At 42.3% G+C, this 13,338-nt stretch overlaps 1 protein-coding gene across 2 annotated transcripts; it reads left to right on the top strand.

The window, feature by feature from the left end:
* Positions 1-524: 524 nt before the first annotated feature.
* LOC133425202 (SLIT and NTRK-like protein 5) lies at positions 525-8,447 on the top strand. Of its 2 annotated transcripts, none has more exons than XM_061715914.1 (2): positions 525-1,243; positions 2,657-8,447. In XM_061715914.1, exon 2 carries the CDS (start codon positions 2,715-2,717, stop codon positions 5,328-5,330), a length of 2,616 nt encoding a protein of 871 aa, XP_061571898.1. In that variant the 5' UTR covers positions 525-1,243; positions 2,657-2,714; the 3' UTR covers positions 5,331-8,447. The 2 variants fall into 2 exon arrangements, with proteins under 2 accessions (XP_061571898.1, XP_061571899.1); XM_061715915.1 differs by lacking the exon at positions 525-1,243 and adding an exon at positions 2,136-2,259.
* The last annotated feature ends 4,891 nt before the right edge of the window (positions 8,448-13,338 follow it).

Genomic DNA, 13,338 nt, shown 5'->3' with positions numbered 1-13,338 from the left:
GAGCAGTAGCTTATGGAAATAATTTATGATCAATTTAAAGCAAGAATTATGATTTTAAGAAATATGTTTTGCCCCATCACAGAGAAGGAATGAATAGCAACCCTGATTTCAGGATTAGTTTCAGCCAGTTTCAACTCCCAGTTTGCTGAGAAGAACTCAAACCATTTGTGTGTGTTTAATAATGTATAGAAACTTTGATCAGTCCAGCTGTGACTCACAGAAAACATGCTAACAAGAGTTCAGCAAAAAACAGCCAGGGCTTTGAGTGACAAAATCAGATTCTTGCTGCTGAATCAAAAGACTTTTCCAAAGTGCAAAAATGCAAGCCAGCCAAGCTGGCTTTTTTCATCCTGGTGCTGCCCTCTGCGGGTCTTCTTCCATCCTCCCGTCTGTTCCCATCTCTCCCCCCCCAACCCCTCATCATCATCACCCCCACCTTTCCCACCCAGCCTCCTCCAGTCCGCCGTCCCCCCTTTAAGAGTATTGCAGGCATTAAATCGCTTTTCATTTCCGCGCCGTGACAGTCCAGAGATTGGGGGGATTTATGCATTTTCACGAGTGATTTTTGGTCTGGTAATTGTTTCATAATGCGTCCATCGCTGCGGGCTCTGCGCCGCTTTGCACCAACCAAGATCAAGTTCCACTAGTTGAAACGGCGGTGGGAGAAGAGAGAGCTTCAGATGAGATCGTGTCCTGGGCTCGGATTCTCGCATTCAAGGGGGAAAGCAAAGCTGCTGGAACATTTTGCACAGATCTCCGCCCGCTTTTGGACGCCTGACATAAAGACACCTTGGGCAGATGTGCGCATAAAACCGGCACAAGACAAGGGAATCCTGCTTCACCAGTGGATGAAAGTCACAGTTAAAAATGCATGCGGCAACTCTTATGTGATGTGGGATTACCGCGTTTTTTATTAACCCCATTGCTCTTGGCCATGTTTGAACTTTGGTGTTGGCTCTTTTCCGAGATGACACTGCTTATTTCAGCCGTTGGAAGAGCTCGGGAGCGTCGGATGCCACGTTACTGGCGTGAATGAGACTGTGTGAGGCTGGTTTATGGAGCTAAACGCAGAGCAGACTTGGTTTTTGCAAGCCGACGGAAGGGCGGGTGAAATCACAGAAGAAGAAAAAAAAATCCATGGTTTCTCTGAGGTTGGAGGAAAAAAAAAAGTCTGGGCAAGGCGGTGATTTTTTTTTTTTGTTTTTTTTTTCGGGATGATTTGGCGTTTACCGGGATCAGCACGGTAAGAAGACAACGCTTCTTTATTCCCTATGTGTGTGAGCGGCGGGTCGCTGTCCATGGTGCTGAAATCTCCCTCTAACTGAACCGGAGCTGTCCGCGGTGCTGAAATCTCTGCCTGCATTCGTGAAGTTGATCCCATTTCATATTCGGTTTCAGAAAAGGTGTTTTGTCTATAGCAAACACAAGACACTGTTTTATCCGTTTCAAATAACCACCTCCTGACAGAGATCCTCAACGAGGATGCAAACGCCGTCTCCTAAGTTATTATTTTAAGAGCCACGTATTGAGGTAATGCAACACGCAACAGAGAGAGAAAAAAAAAGAGGTTTAATTATTTTCTACTCAAGCTTAGGTCATTTAGTCGGAGACACGTCCGGGCATATTAAAAAAAAGGAGACTATTTGGGGAGATGTTCTGGGTCGATGTGTGGGCTGTTGTGTTCTTTTACGGAACGCACACAAACCAAATGCGCGCGTGTGTGTGCGTGTGTGTGCGTGTGCGTGTGCGTGTGTGTGTGTGTGTGTGTGTGTGTGTGTGTGTGTGTATGTGTGCGCGCGCGCGCGCGCGTCTCCGTGCGGTGGCAGAGGGAGAGAAGGATAGAGAAAGAGGGGAGAACGATCCGACATGTAACCTTCTATATAGCAGACGGCGTACATGGCTAATATTTGATCGTGTAGTTATTTAACCCTCCGCATCAGAATGCAGCCACAGATCCGCTCGTTCTTTCATCAACTCCGCTTCTCTCTGTTTTTCCGCCCGTGGGCAGAAGCAGGACTGTGTAGCTGCACATTCTTGATCGCAGGCCGGATTTTTTTTTCTTCCCTAAGATGAATATCGATTGATTTTTTTTCTCAGTTGATTCGTCTGTTTGAGCTGGCGTTTCTTTGTTTTTCTTTTTTCTTAAAAAAAAAAAATCCGCCGAAGGCTCGTTCCTATGGTAGAATAATTCCCCGTCCTCATGGTATTTGGACGGAGGTGGAGAGGAAAGGGATCCGACAGTTTCCACACAGTTTCGGGGTGAGTGAGAAACCTTTATGATAACGAGAGTTTGTTTTTTATGTTGGTGTTGCTCTAGATACCCTTATGGGAAGTCGTCGATTATAGTGGAAATTTTGCAAAGATTGATTTTAAATCAATCATGGTGGATGATTTTTTTTTTCTCCCTCGCCTTGCAATCGAAATTCGCCAGCAATCAAAAATGCGCAGTGGCCGTCCTCCACTGATAGTTTTGCAAACAACTCTAACATGTATCTTTCATTTCTGCAGTTTCTAATAATTCCAAAGCCAAAACAATGCACACGTAACGCATCTGCATGCTGAACAAACATCAACAGGCCTACTGAGTCAGTGATGTATTTACTGTTTTTGTTTGTGCTGTATAAAACAGAAGCCGTCCTTTTCTTCTCCCCCTCAGATGACACCTAAAACTGGCACCACACTTGAGTGAGCTGGGGCATCCTCTCCCAGGAAACATGCATATCTGGATCCTAAAAATAATCCTTCTGATTGCATCATCTCCAAGGCTGGTTGAGATGTATGACAGTTATGGGGAGATCTGCCGGAACCTGTGCACCTGCGATGAGAAGGAAGGGATCCTGACAGTGAGCTGCGAGAACCGGGGGATCATCAAGCTGACAGAGATCAGCCCAGTCCGATTCCCCACTTACCATCTACTGCTGACTGGGAACCTCCTGAAGAAGCTGTCTGTCAATGACTTCATCAACTACACGGGGGTGACCATCCTCCATTTGGGAAACAATGACATTTCCGAAATAGAATCGGGTGCCTTTAATGGACTCCAGGGATTAAAGAGGTTGCACCTGAACAACAATAAGATTGACATTTTGAGAGATGACACTTTTGCAGGGCTCGAGAGTTTGGAATACTTACAAATTGACTACAACTACATCAGTATAATTGAACCCAATGCCTTGAGCAAACTCCACCAACTCACAGTGATGATTTTGAATGACAACTTGCTGTCTGCCCTCCCTCCAAACATCTTCCGGAATGTTCCCCTCACGCATTTGGACCTGAGGGGGAACCGTTTAAAAATGTTCCCCTACATTGGCCTCCTGGAGCACATGGACAAGGTTGTGGAGTTACAGCTGGAGGAGAACCCCTGGAACTGCTCTTGTGAGCTCATTGCCCTCAAGGCTTGGCTGGAGAGCATCGCCTACACAGCTCTGGTGGGGGAAGTGGTGTGCGAAACGCCATTTAGGCTTCATGGTAGGGATCTAGATGAGGTGTCCAAGCAGGAGCTCTGCCCACGAAGACCCGTGGAAGACACGGTGAGGCCGGCGCCCCCTAGCAGCACCAATGGATATTATCAGACCACACCAGCTGCTGTCACAGCCTCCGCCACATCTTCGGCTGTTTTTAGGTCCTCTTCTAGGCCCACCAAGGGCACGAGGCAGTTCAACAGAACTAGGTTAAAGCCCACCTCTCGATTGCCTGGCGGTAACCCTTACAATTATGGCCCCATCATTGCTTTTCAGACCAAATCTCCTGTGCCTTTGGACTGCCCCACTGCCTGCACGTGTAATCTGCAGATTTCTGAAATTGGGTTAAATGTAAACTGCCAAGAGAGGAAGATCGAGAGCATTTCTGACCTGAAACCCAAGCCATACAACCCTAAAAAAATGTATCTGACTGGAAATTACATCCCTGTGGTGCGGAGATCAGATTTTGTGGATGCCACTGGATTGGATTTGCTTCACCTGGGAAACAACAGGATAACCCTGATCCATGACCGAGCTTTTGGGGATTTAAACAACCTGCGTAGGCTGTATTTAAATGGTAATCTCATGGACAGGCTTACAGGAGAGATGTTTTTTGGCTTGCAGAATTTGCAATATCTTTATTTAGAGTACAACAAAATCAAGGAGGTGGACACAGGCACTTTCCGCTACCTTCCAAATCTCCAGCTGCTTTTCCTAAACAACAACCTCCTTAAAACCTTACCCACAGGCATCTTTTCCAGCCTCTCTCTGTCTAGGCTTAATCTGCGCAACAACAACTTCCAGAATCTCCCTGTGAGTGGTGTTTTAGATCAGTTGAAGCTCCTGGTGCAGATAGATCTCTTTGAAAACCCCTGGGACTGCTCATGTGACATTGTGGGGATGAAGATATGGATGGAGCAGCTCAGCGCAGGCACCGTGGTCAATGAAGTCATCTGTGAGACGCCCAAGCGCCACGCAGGGATGGACCTGCGTTCAATCCAGTCGGAGCAGCTGTGCCCGGATTACTCTGATGCATACGTCCTGCCAACTCTCCCAACGGAAGAGCCCATGGACGACCGCGCCATCACCACGGACGCTCCCCAAAGGATAATAACCCCCAGCAGTACCGTCCCCCTCTCCGTCCTCATTCTCAGTCTGCTGCTTGTGTTCATCATGTCCGTCTTTGTGGCCGCGGGGCTTTTTGTTGTAGTCATGAAAAAACGCAAAAAGTCACAGAGTGACCGCACTAGCACCAACAATTCAGATGTCAGCTCTTTTAACTTGCAATACAGCCTGTACAGCAACCGCTCGGGCCCAAAAGTCAAAGCCCCCGCTGGCCACGTCTATGAGTACATCCCCCATCCTATGGGCCACATGTGCAAAAACCCCATTTACAGATCACGGGAAGGAAACACAGTAGAGGATTACCGCGATCTGCATGAGCTGAAGGTCACATACAGGAGTACGCCGGACGAGGAGAGGGAGAGGAGCCCCACGTACAGCGTTAGCACTATCGAACCGCGTGAAAACCCTTCCCCTGTCCCGGATGCAGACCATTTCTTCAGAGGCATCCTTGATCCCGATAAGCAATCCCCTCACCAGTCCATCCCATCCATCCCAGTGGGCGCCAACTTAGAGTACAAGTACACTGGGCCCGTTTCATACACGTACAACCCAAACTTCGATGTCAGACGTCAGTTTTTGCACCCGGAGAGGATAAGAGAAACGGTGCTGTACGGCACAGCCCCCAGTACTGTTTATGTTGAGCCCAATAGGAACGAGTACTTGGAGCTAAAAGCTAAACTGCAGTCTGAGCCCGATTACCTCGAAGTTCTCGAGAAACAGACCACCTTTAGCCAGTTCTGAGCAGCAGAATCACTAATGTAATGAAGCATTTTCTCTCTTGATCCTCCCTGAAACAGTGGGCTCAGTTTCTAGGGTGCCTTGGCACAAAATACAAACAAGCAGAAGAGGAGGAGTTGAGACGGGGTGTGCCGAACAGTCTTATTCTCATTTCTGAAACATGACATTGCAGGAATGGATATACAGCTTTCTGAAAAATGGATGAACAAAATGGCTAACTGATCATGCAAATTTTATTTTTCTATGGAGAAGATTGAATAAACACACTAAATGGAAGTGTACAGGTAAATCCTTCCCAGCTTCATTTTCAGGAATATAACCATACATAAAAAAGGTATATTGTGAATCAAAAAAAAAAAAAGCAAAGAAATGTTGGACAAAACCCACTGTACAGCAGATCATCAAAACTCTGTAGGACAATTTTCTGCTGTCGTCTGTAAGTAAATATTTATTGCTATAATCTGCCATGTCTTTTCAAAACGTTTGATTCTACATCGATATTCCGTGTGTCATCATACTCCATGATCCCCCGGACAGGCTTACGTTTGTAGTTTCATTTCCTGTAGCTCTGCATTGTAAAAGTGGCTTTTTTTGAAAGTGGCACACCCCCGCCCCCAATGTTCAAAATGGACTGCATCATTTGAAGAAGATGAGAAACAAAAAAAAACTAAACAAAAAAAACACACATGAAAAAAAAAGTGTCTTTGTATGCTTTCTGCACTTTTTGGAAATGGAAGGCATTGCCTTCAGTGAGCTCTCATAAAGAAGATTATTATATTAAAAATGAATATGGGTATTCATTCTTAATATGTAGAATTGATATGTTATGAATAACTAAATTCAGCAAAGGATATTTGGAGTATTCATTATGTTGTGTAATACTGCTATTTTAATCAATGTAACACTTATTTTTATACAAGCATTGGCAGATTCTCTATCCATTATTAGTTCTCTGTTTTGATTGCTTTGCACTTATTGCACTATATTGACCAAACTATGTTATTGTCATCAAATAAACATGATGTCAGGTTCATACAATTTGCTCATGAGGAGGCTGAAGCTGCTAGTGGTCATATGGATTTGGGCTTGGCTACAAAAGAGTGACTTGTAGTGACTAACAAGAACTGGCTATGCATTGGACTCAATCAAATCTGCTAAAAGATACAGTGGCAGCTGGTGTCTCGGAGAGGATTGGAATCAATGGGATCCAATCAATGAGCATTATCCCTCTGCAGTTATACCATGACAACAGCATCCACATTACTGTCTGGCAAGCGACGAGGTCATTTATATAAACATCACTGGAGCTAACTCCAACAAAGCCAATATGGTATAAACTTTGACGATGATTAAGATGCACAGCTAGATTAAGGGTTTCTAATCCAGCTTTAATTGGTTTGATGTGCAAACAGTCTAGATGCGTTCTTTTACAGAAATTAAATTAAGAAAATATGTTCAAAGGCTTCATTTTCTGATTTCTTTCTGGTTACTTGACCCACTTAAATGCAAAGCAGGTCTATAAAAATGCAAGGGGTGCGCTGTGCCTCCATTTTCAGTGTGCAGTGAGCATCACCATTTAGGAATTCAATGTCCCCTAACAGAGACAGACGGGATCTTTCTGCAGAGGAAATCTGCCGCTTAAAGCTTGAATCACAGGGAATTATTTGGATTATTGTGAATTTATAATTACCAGTGCTCTGTCTGCAAAGATTTGCTGTATAACTGTATACTTTTTTTTTTTTTTGGTAATTTTTACTCAGCTTTCAGAGGGGTGCCAGCTGCTCTCCTCAAAAATGAAACACTCTGGGATCCTTAGCCTTGCCTGGATCTTTTCATAGGCGCTGAGATCAAGAACAGAAGGCACCATTTGGGAGATGAGGAGTCCTGGAACCGAATGTAACTGTGGATGTGTCATACGTGTAGCTGGGGATGTGAATCATAGCCAAGAAGTGTGTGCAGTGGCCTGTGGGGTCGCATGGTGCTGACATTTTTTTTGAAATATCTTGGTTTTTCTCCTTCCTGTTTTGGAAAAAAAAAAAAAACTGTTTCCTGAGGAGTACCTGAGCAGTGCAAATGCTTAAAATGTGACACCGATGGCAAAGCAGTGTTTGTTATTGCTATTTAATTTCTTAGTAAGCCATATTTTCAGGATGATTCAACTAAGAAACACACGGGACCAAAATGCTTGAGCACAATTACATAATCAATCACTGAATCATGTGTTCCAAATGGGTTTGTTGTAGCTGCATGTGTGCATATGAAGTTATATTCTTGCCACACTCTGTGCAGGTTTATCAAAGTTAGGAGTTTGTGGTCTTTGCAGTTTGGGAAACCACTGCCTGTTGAAATAATGCTTTTAATCAACCAATGGGCTAGTTAGGTCTTAAAACAAATGGACGTTACAAGCAGGAGCAGACTTTACCATTATGGATTACTCCATTTACTTCTTTTCACATGTTCACTCCATCAGCTACATTAAGTTTTCATGAAATGCAGCCAGCACGTGAAACCTTCAAAACAAAAACCTTCACAAACCTGACATGTTGGCCATCAGCATCAGTTTGAAAGTGGAAATTCTGTACAATGACTTTTTTTTTTTTCAGTTTGAGCTTGAAAGCATATAGTGGAGTGTCTGAAGCAACTATACTGCAAAAACGCATTTCTTAGAAGGTAAAAAAAAAAGAAAAAAAGCCTGGTTTTGAGAGAAAAGTGGGAAAACTATTTAAGACTATTTTGCTAGTTTTTAAGAATTCTAGTCCAACACATTTTTCTTACCCCATTGGCAAAATCTTGCTCAAAATAAGACAGTTTTGACAAGATTTAGGAATATTAGGCTTATTTAAAAAAGAACAGTTTTTGCAGTCTACTTATTTCAAACCTTTAAGAATCTCCCCACTTTTTTTTGTTCAGGGCCACTTCACTATGAAAGAGAGTTAGACACCAGAGTGGTTCTGATTGGCAGTGTTTTGTGATGTCACAGGCCCAGATTTGAGAAAGAAAATTCCAACTAATACATCTTTAAGCCCCTCTTATAGGGCCTGTCTTTAAGATTCCTGCTCAAAAATGTCCCAACTGATTTAAAATGGCTATATCTGAGCAACAACGAGGTGTGTTTGAATAAATCTGCTGTCAAAATAAAGGTAACACCTGTGAGTATTTATTTTAGAATCTTTTAAAACACTGAACTGGCCATTTTGACACATTTAAGCACATCTGACAGTTTAACAATGGCCCATGGACAAGAGATGTAACAGCCAATTTGGTCAGTTATGGCACATTTACATTTAATGTTCTTTAATGTGCAATGTCCATGTAAAAAAACAAAAAAAAAGAAAGAAATATGTGTATATAAATGCAAAATTTTATGAATTTCTTTACCCTCTGAACATATTCATTCTTTTAAATCTAACAGTTTTGGGGTATTTGCATCAGTTTAGGGAGTGGATTCCCCAAAAAGTAATTACTATGAACACAGCTAAAAAGACCTGGTCTGAAAAGCGATCTTTTGTATGCATTTTGTCACAGATATTTCATTTAGACGTCAGACAGAAATGGTATAATATGTCTCCTTTAACCTCCTAAGATCTGGCGTACATGTTTTTTTGCCTGACATATTATCTAGTTTCTTAACGGAAGCCTAAAGCCCCCTAAAACTACACCGGCTCTTAGGAGGTTAAGACAACCTGGGATGGTTGAAATGCTTCAGACTGTGTGGCCTTATGCTACACAAAAATACCTATCATTTATGGCCAATTCAAGCGCGCAGAATCTGATGCAACGTGGGGTGTCATGCAGGTGCAGGCGGAGAACACAGAGATCTGGCAGCTCTCTCTGCTTTCAGCAGGGAGAGCTCAGAAGGCAGCGGCAAAGGCAGCTCTCTCTCAGCTCCGAGCTGCGAGCTCTCCTTGGACAAAGAGACAGTGATGGGCAGCCCGCATTCTGGGGTTCACTTACGCTTTCTGCTTTCACGCCACTTGAGAGTTAATCGATGTGCAAGCAGAGTGGGACAGTGGATGAAACCCATCCAAGCTGCATGAAGTGTTGGCTCATCACTCTGCTATTTTCAGTGCATGGAGTTTAAAACTTGCCAGGCAATTACTGTAGCAGTGTTCTTAAAATATCATGCTAATTAAAAACTTTTTTTCTGGATTTGATTTGGAAGATTTGTGCCAAGAATAATATTTAATGGCTTCCTAGATGGTTTTTGACAGATATTTTGTTTATGGTAAATAAAAGCAGCTTGAGGCCACACATTGACAGGGCCGTGTTAACCATATCTAAGGCCTGAGGGAAAAACATGTGCTCTAGGGTTCCCCTTTTACCTTATCTTTTTACCCCCATGTTAACCTTGTCTTTGCTGTGCATTTGTCATGTGCCTTTTAAATATCCATCAGAAACAACTGATACATTAATAGCTCTGTTTGGATGTGATCATTTCATCTCAAGGACAATTCAAATATGATTTAAATAATCTTGATATTGCAGTAGATTTGGGTTTTGCAGCTCCAGCCACAGTTAAAGCTTTACCATCTGGAAAACATTTCAGTTTTTTAATGCTTTCCATTTAAAGTCCTGCTGATGTATGTAAACCTTCTCAGTTCAGATCGTCCCCTTCTAGGTTCCTCATGGTATCTTCTGTTGTTGCTTTCTTGAGTCCCTCAGTTGCATCTGCCACCACTTCCACTAGTAATACATAATTTGTGCACAAAGTGATCTGGGAGACTTAATCTTTCTGAATCTTGAACAATTCCTCCAATTCAATTAGTCGATGTAATTTGCCACTAAGGGTTACTGTTGAGAATGTTATAGACCCAACTGTGTGAACAACCAAGCTGGTTCAACGGGAGCGAATCAGAAACTTGATGCTTCATCTGAAAATGAGCTGACTGACTTGAAGAACAAACCGATCGGTGGTGATTTGAGTAATGACTGACTGGGGTGAGAATTATGAACTTGACTGAAACTCATAAACAGTGGGAGGAGTTTTAGACTTCAGCTTTTCTCAATTTCAAGCCATTTTAAACAAGGTTTAGCATTGATTAAAATCATATAACTGGTAAGTTTTAGATTCAGTTTTTTATATTCTGAAATATATACTTGGGGGTCCTGTTCTGGGTCTCTGGAAGGCGCCTAGAAACAACCTTTGTTGTAAGAGACGGTATATAAATAAAACTGAATTGAATTGAAAACCTTTTTTTAATGGACCCTGAATCTGCAATAAAAAAAGCAACAATGTCCCCCTTTTAAATTCATAATTATAAATGTTGTCAAAAAATGTGTGATAAGCATCGTTAAACTCAGCAGTGATTTGAACTCCAAAATAAGTGTCAGGAAATTGTCAATTTGTTTTATAGTCTACAGGTTTAAGTTTAAGGTTTAGGTTTATTTGTAAGTGCAACCTTAGGTAGAGATAAGCTTTTTGCTGATAGACATTCTCAGTGAGCGAATCTTTGTGAACAAATCTTTTCAAAGACTTGGTTCTAGGTTTGGTCCAAAAAGTCCAAAACATTGAGCTAGTTTCATTGTTGTTAATTATGCGAGATATTGTTGCAAAGTGATATCCAGTTGTTGCAAAAGACGACCAAGACAGGACTTGCAATATACAAAATATTTATTCATATGAAAATGAAACTGATATGTTAACACAAACAAATAGCTCCATGTGTAAATAACACTGGAACTAATATCCATCCAACAGCTGTGCACTGAGACAGATCCAGTGGGTGGACATTTTCCGTATGTTTGGGTGACGCCTCACATACCCCTTTTCTCCTTCTCACCAAAGATGTCTGGCCCTCAGAGCTGCCTCGCTCTCCTCCTGCCACCCGGTCTCCATGATGATGTGAGCAATTGAGTTCAAGGAGATCTGGGTAATTGAGAGGGCAGGGATGGCATCTGACAGGCACCGATGGCTCCAATGATTACTTTAATCAGAGTGGTTAATGGAATTCCTTCAGGCATGTAGAAATGCTCAAATGTTCATCAGCACTCAACCGATTTTTACCCTACACCAGCCCCCACCCCCCCACCGCTGACATCTCTTCTTCTGCCTCACGTTGCCGTAATTACTGATCAGTTTTCTTCACTTCTCATGACTTCACTTTCTGTGCAGCCTTTGCATGTGCACTGTGTTTGGTCTTAAACCTGAAAGGGGGAATTACTGTTGTGTGAGGTCACAGAGCTGCTTTATGGTCCAAATGCATTATGGATGAGGGGTTTTAACATGAAATGTCATGGCAAATCTCTTGACATCCAAAGGGACGGTCAAGGACTCAATCACAGTAAAATGTGTACAAAGGCAAGCTCACGTAAATAGAAAAACACTTTAGGTTTGAGTGCAGTGGAGGTATTTTCTGCAAATAGCACAATAGAGAAACAGATCTTTTTTTTTATTCATACAAAAATAAATGATCATGTTAGTTCTTATTTGCTGCAGATGTAATTCTAGCTGTTCCATCTGTACTTCCTTAACTTTCTGTCCTAATCAGGCTTATTATCTCTTACCGACTGTGAGGAAACAAGTCCGCGGCTGGATCCAGAGACTGATGCCATCTGTCAAACTAACAGGCCCACTTGCATCATTTTTTTTTTCTTCAAATTTCTAGTGTATGTGATCATTTACCCCGTCTTTTTGACACTCATTTTGTAAAGATGTTAATTCTAGTTGGGGGTAATTTGTGATTCAATCAATGGGATCCATCACTAATCAATGCCCCATGATCATAATCATAGCCAGCACGTCCATGTGGGCGTCATTTGGGATAAAAGTGGGCTGTTTGAATACAGAGTGGGCTTGGGCTTGAAACAGACAAATGGCATGGGTCCATATGGTTTTGGTATTATGGGGTTTCAGGATGCCTTCGTGGGCCAAATATCTGGGAGAAATTGCCTGGGTACCAGGTTTTTTACCATGTTAAACCCAGGTAGATCCCACTCTGACTCATTATGAGCAAAAACAGGCATTGGGGCTCATTATTAAACCTTTATGTGGTCCACATAAAAATACTGGTTGGACAATAGCATGCATTGTTCTGAAATATTCCATTCTACTCTTAATTTTGCATTTTAACCTGTATTGGTTTTAATTTGAGGCTTATTTTCACTCACTTGTATTGCTGAATTTCTGTACTCTTTTTTTCTGACTGCAAATATATGTTTTTTGAGCACATTTTTTCATTTATTTTCTTCTATCTATATGAAAATTGCCCGAATGTGTGCAAAATGGTTTTATTGTGTTTTAAGAAATGTAAACATTTTGAAACCCATCCATCAAAAGCTTTGTTAGTTGAATATTCTACTTTTCAATTCAACGTTATTAAATATAACCCCACATAGCACATGCTTTATGTGACACACAACGGCTTTACCTCCAGTGTCGCTAATTCACTTTTTGATATACCACCATGGATGGAAGTAATGAAGTCCCTTTTTTATCCCTCTGTTAGCTTTAGATGGATCCCCCCGTCCCCTTTCCCACCCCTCGGTCCGATCTGAATAGTGGTTAATGAAGTTGATGTAGAGGTGGAACTCCTAAATGCAAAAATGGATCTCTATTATCCTGTGAGCTCTCATCTCATGTCTGCAGGACTCTATTTTCAGTAGTGCATATTATAGCTATGCTGCTAAAATTAAAAAAAGAAAAAAAAATCAAGCCGTAAGCTGGCACGGATGTGCTTTTTCATGTGTGATCAAAAGCATTTGAAAGCGTTCATCAGCAACTGTGTCGATGTACAGAAAATGTAGATAAGATACTGAATGTGTATTTTGTCTTTTTTTTTTCATGGTTTCACTTTTTCCCCCCCTTTCCCCGTTTACCCTGCCCTCCGTTTGGGCTCCCTCTGGGCTGCATTCATCAGGCCTCCCGTTTTGTTTGTTTGTTTATGGAGGCTGCACCCACTGATCCGAGGCTGCAGTAACCCTGTCGTTTGATAAATGGCAACCATAGCATTACTGACTCCCCAGCCTAGCCCCGTGACACCCGGCCAAAAAAAACAACAGGTTGATGTATGGC

The sequence above is a fragment of the Cololabis saira genome, chromosome 24 (genome assembly GCF_033807715.1).
Source record: "Cololabis saira isolate AMF1-May2022 chromosome 24, fColSai1.1, whole genome shotgun sequence".
Classification (NCBI taxonomy): Eukaryota; Metazoa; Chordata; class Actinopteri; order Beloniformes; family Belonidae; genus Cololabis; species Cololabis saira.
Note: the sequence above shows the minus strand (reverse complement) of the source record. Positions and strands in the feature narration are given on the sequence as shown.

Coding starts and splice junctions, on each gene's coding strand:
- LOC133425202 (XM_061715914.1), top strand. CDS start 2,715: ATGCATATCTGGATCCTAAAAATAATCCTTCTGATTGCATCATCTCCA.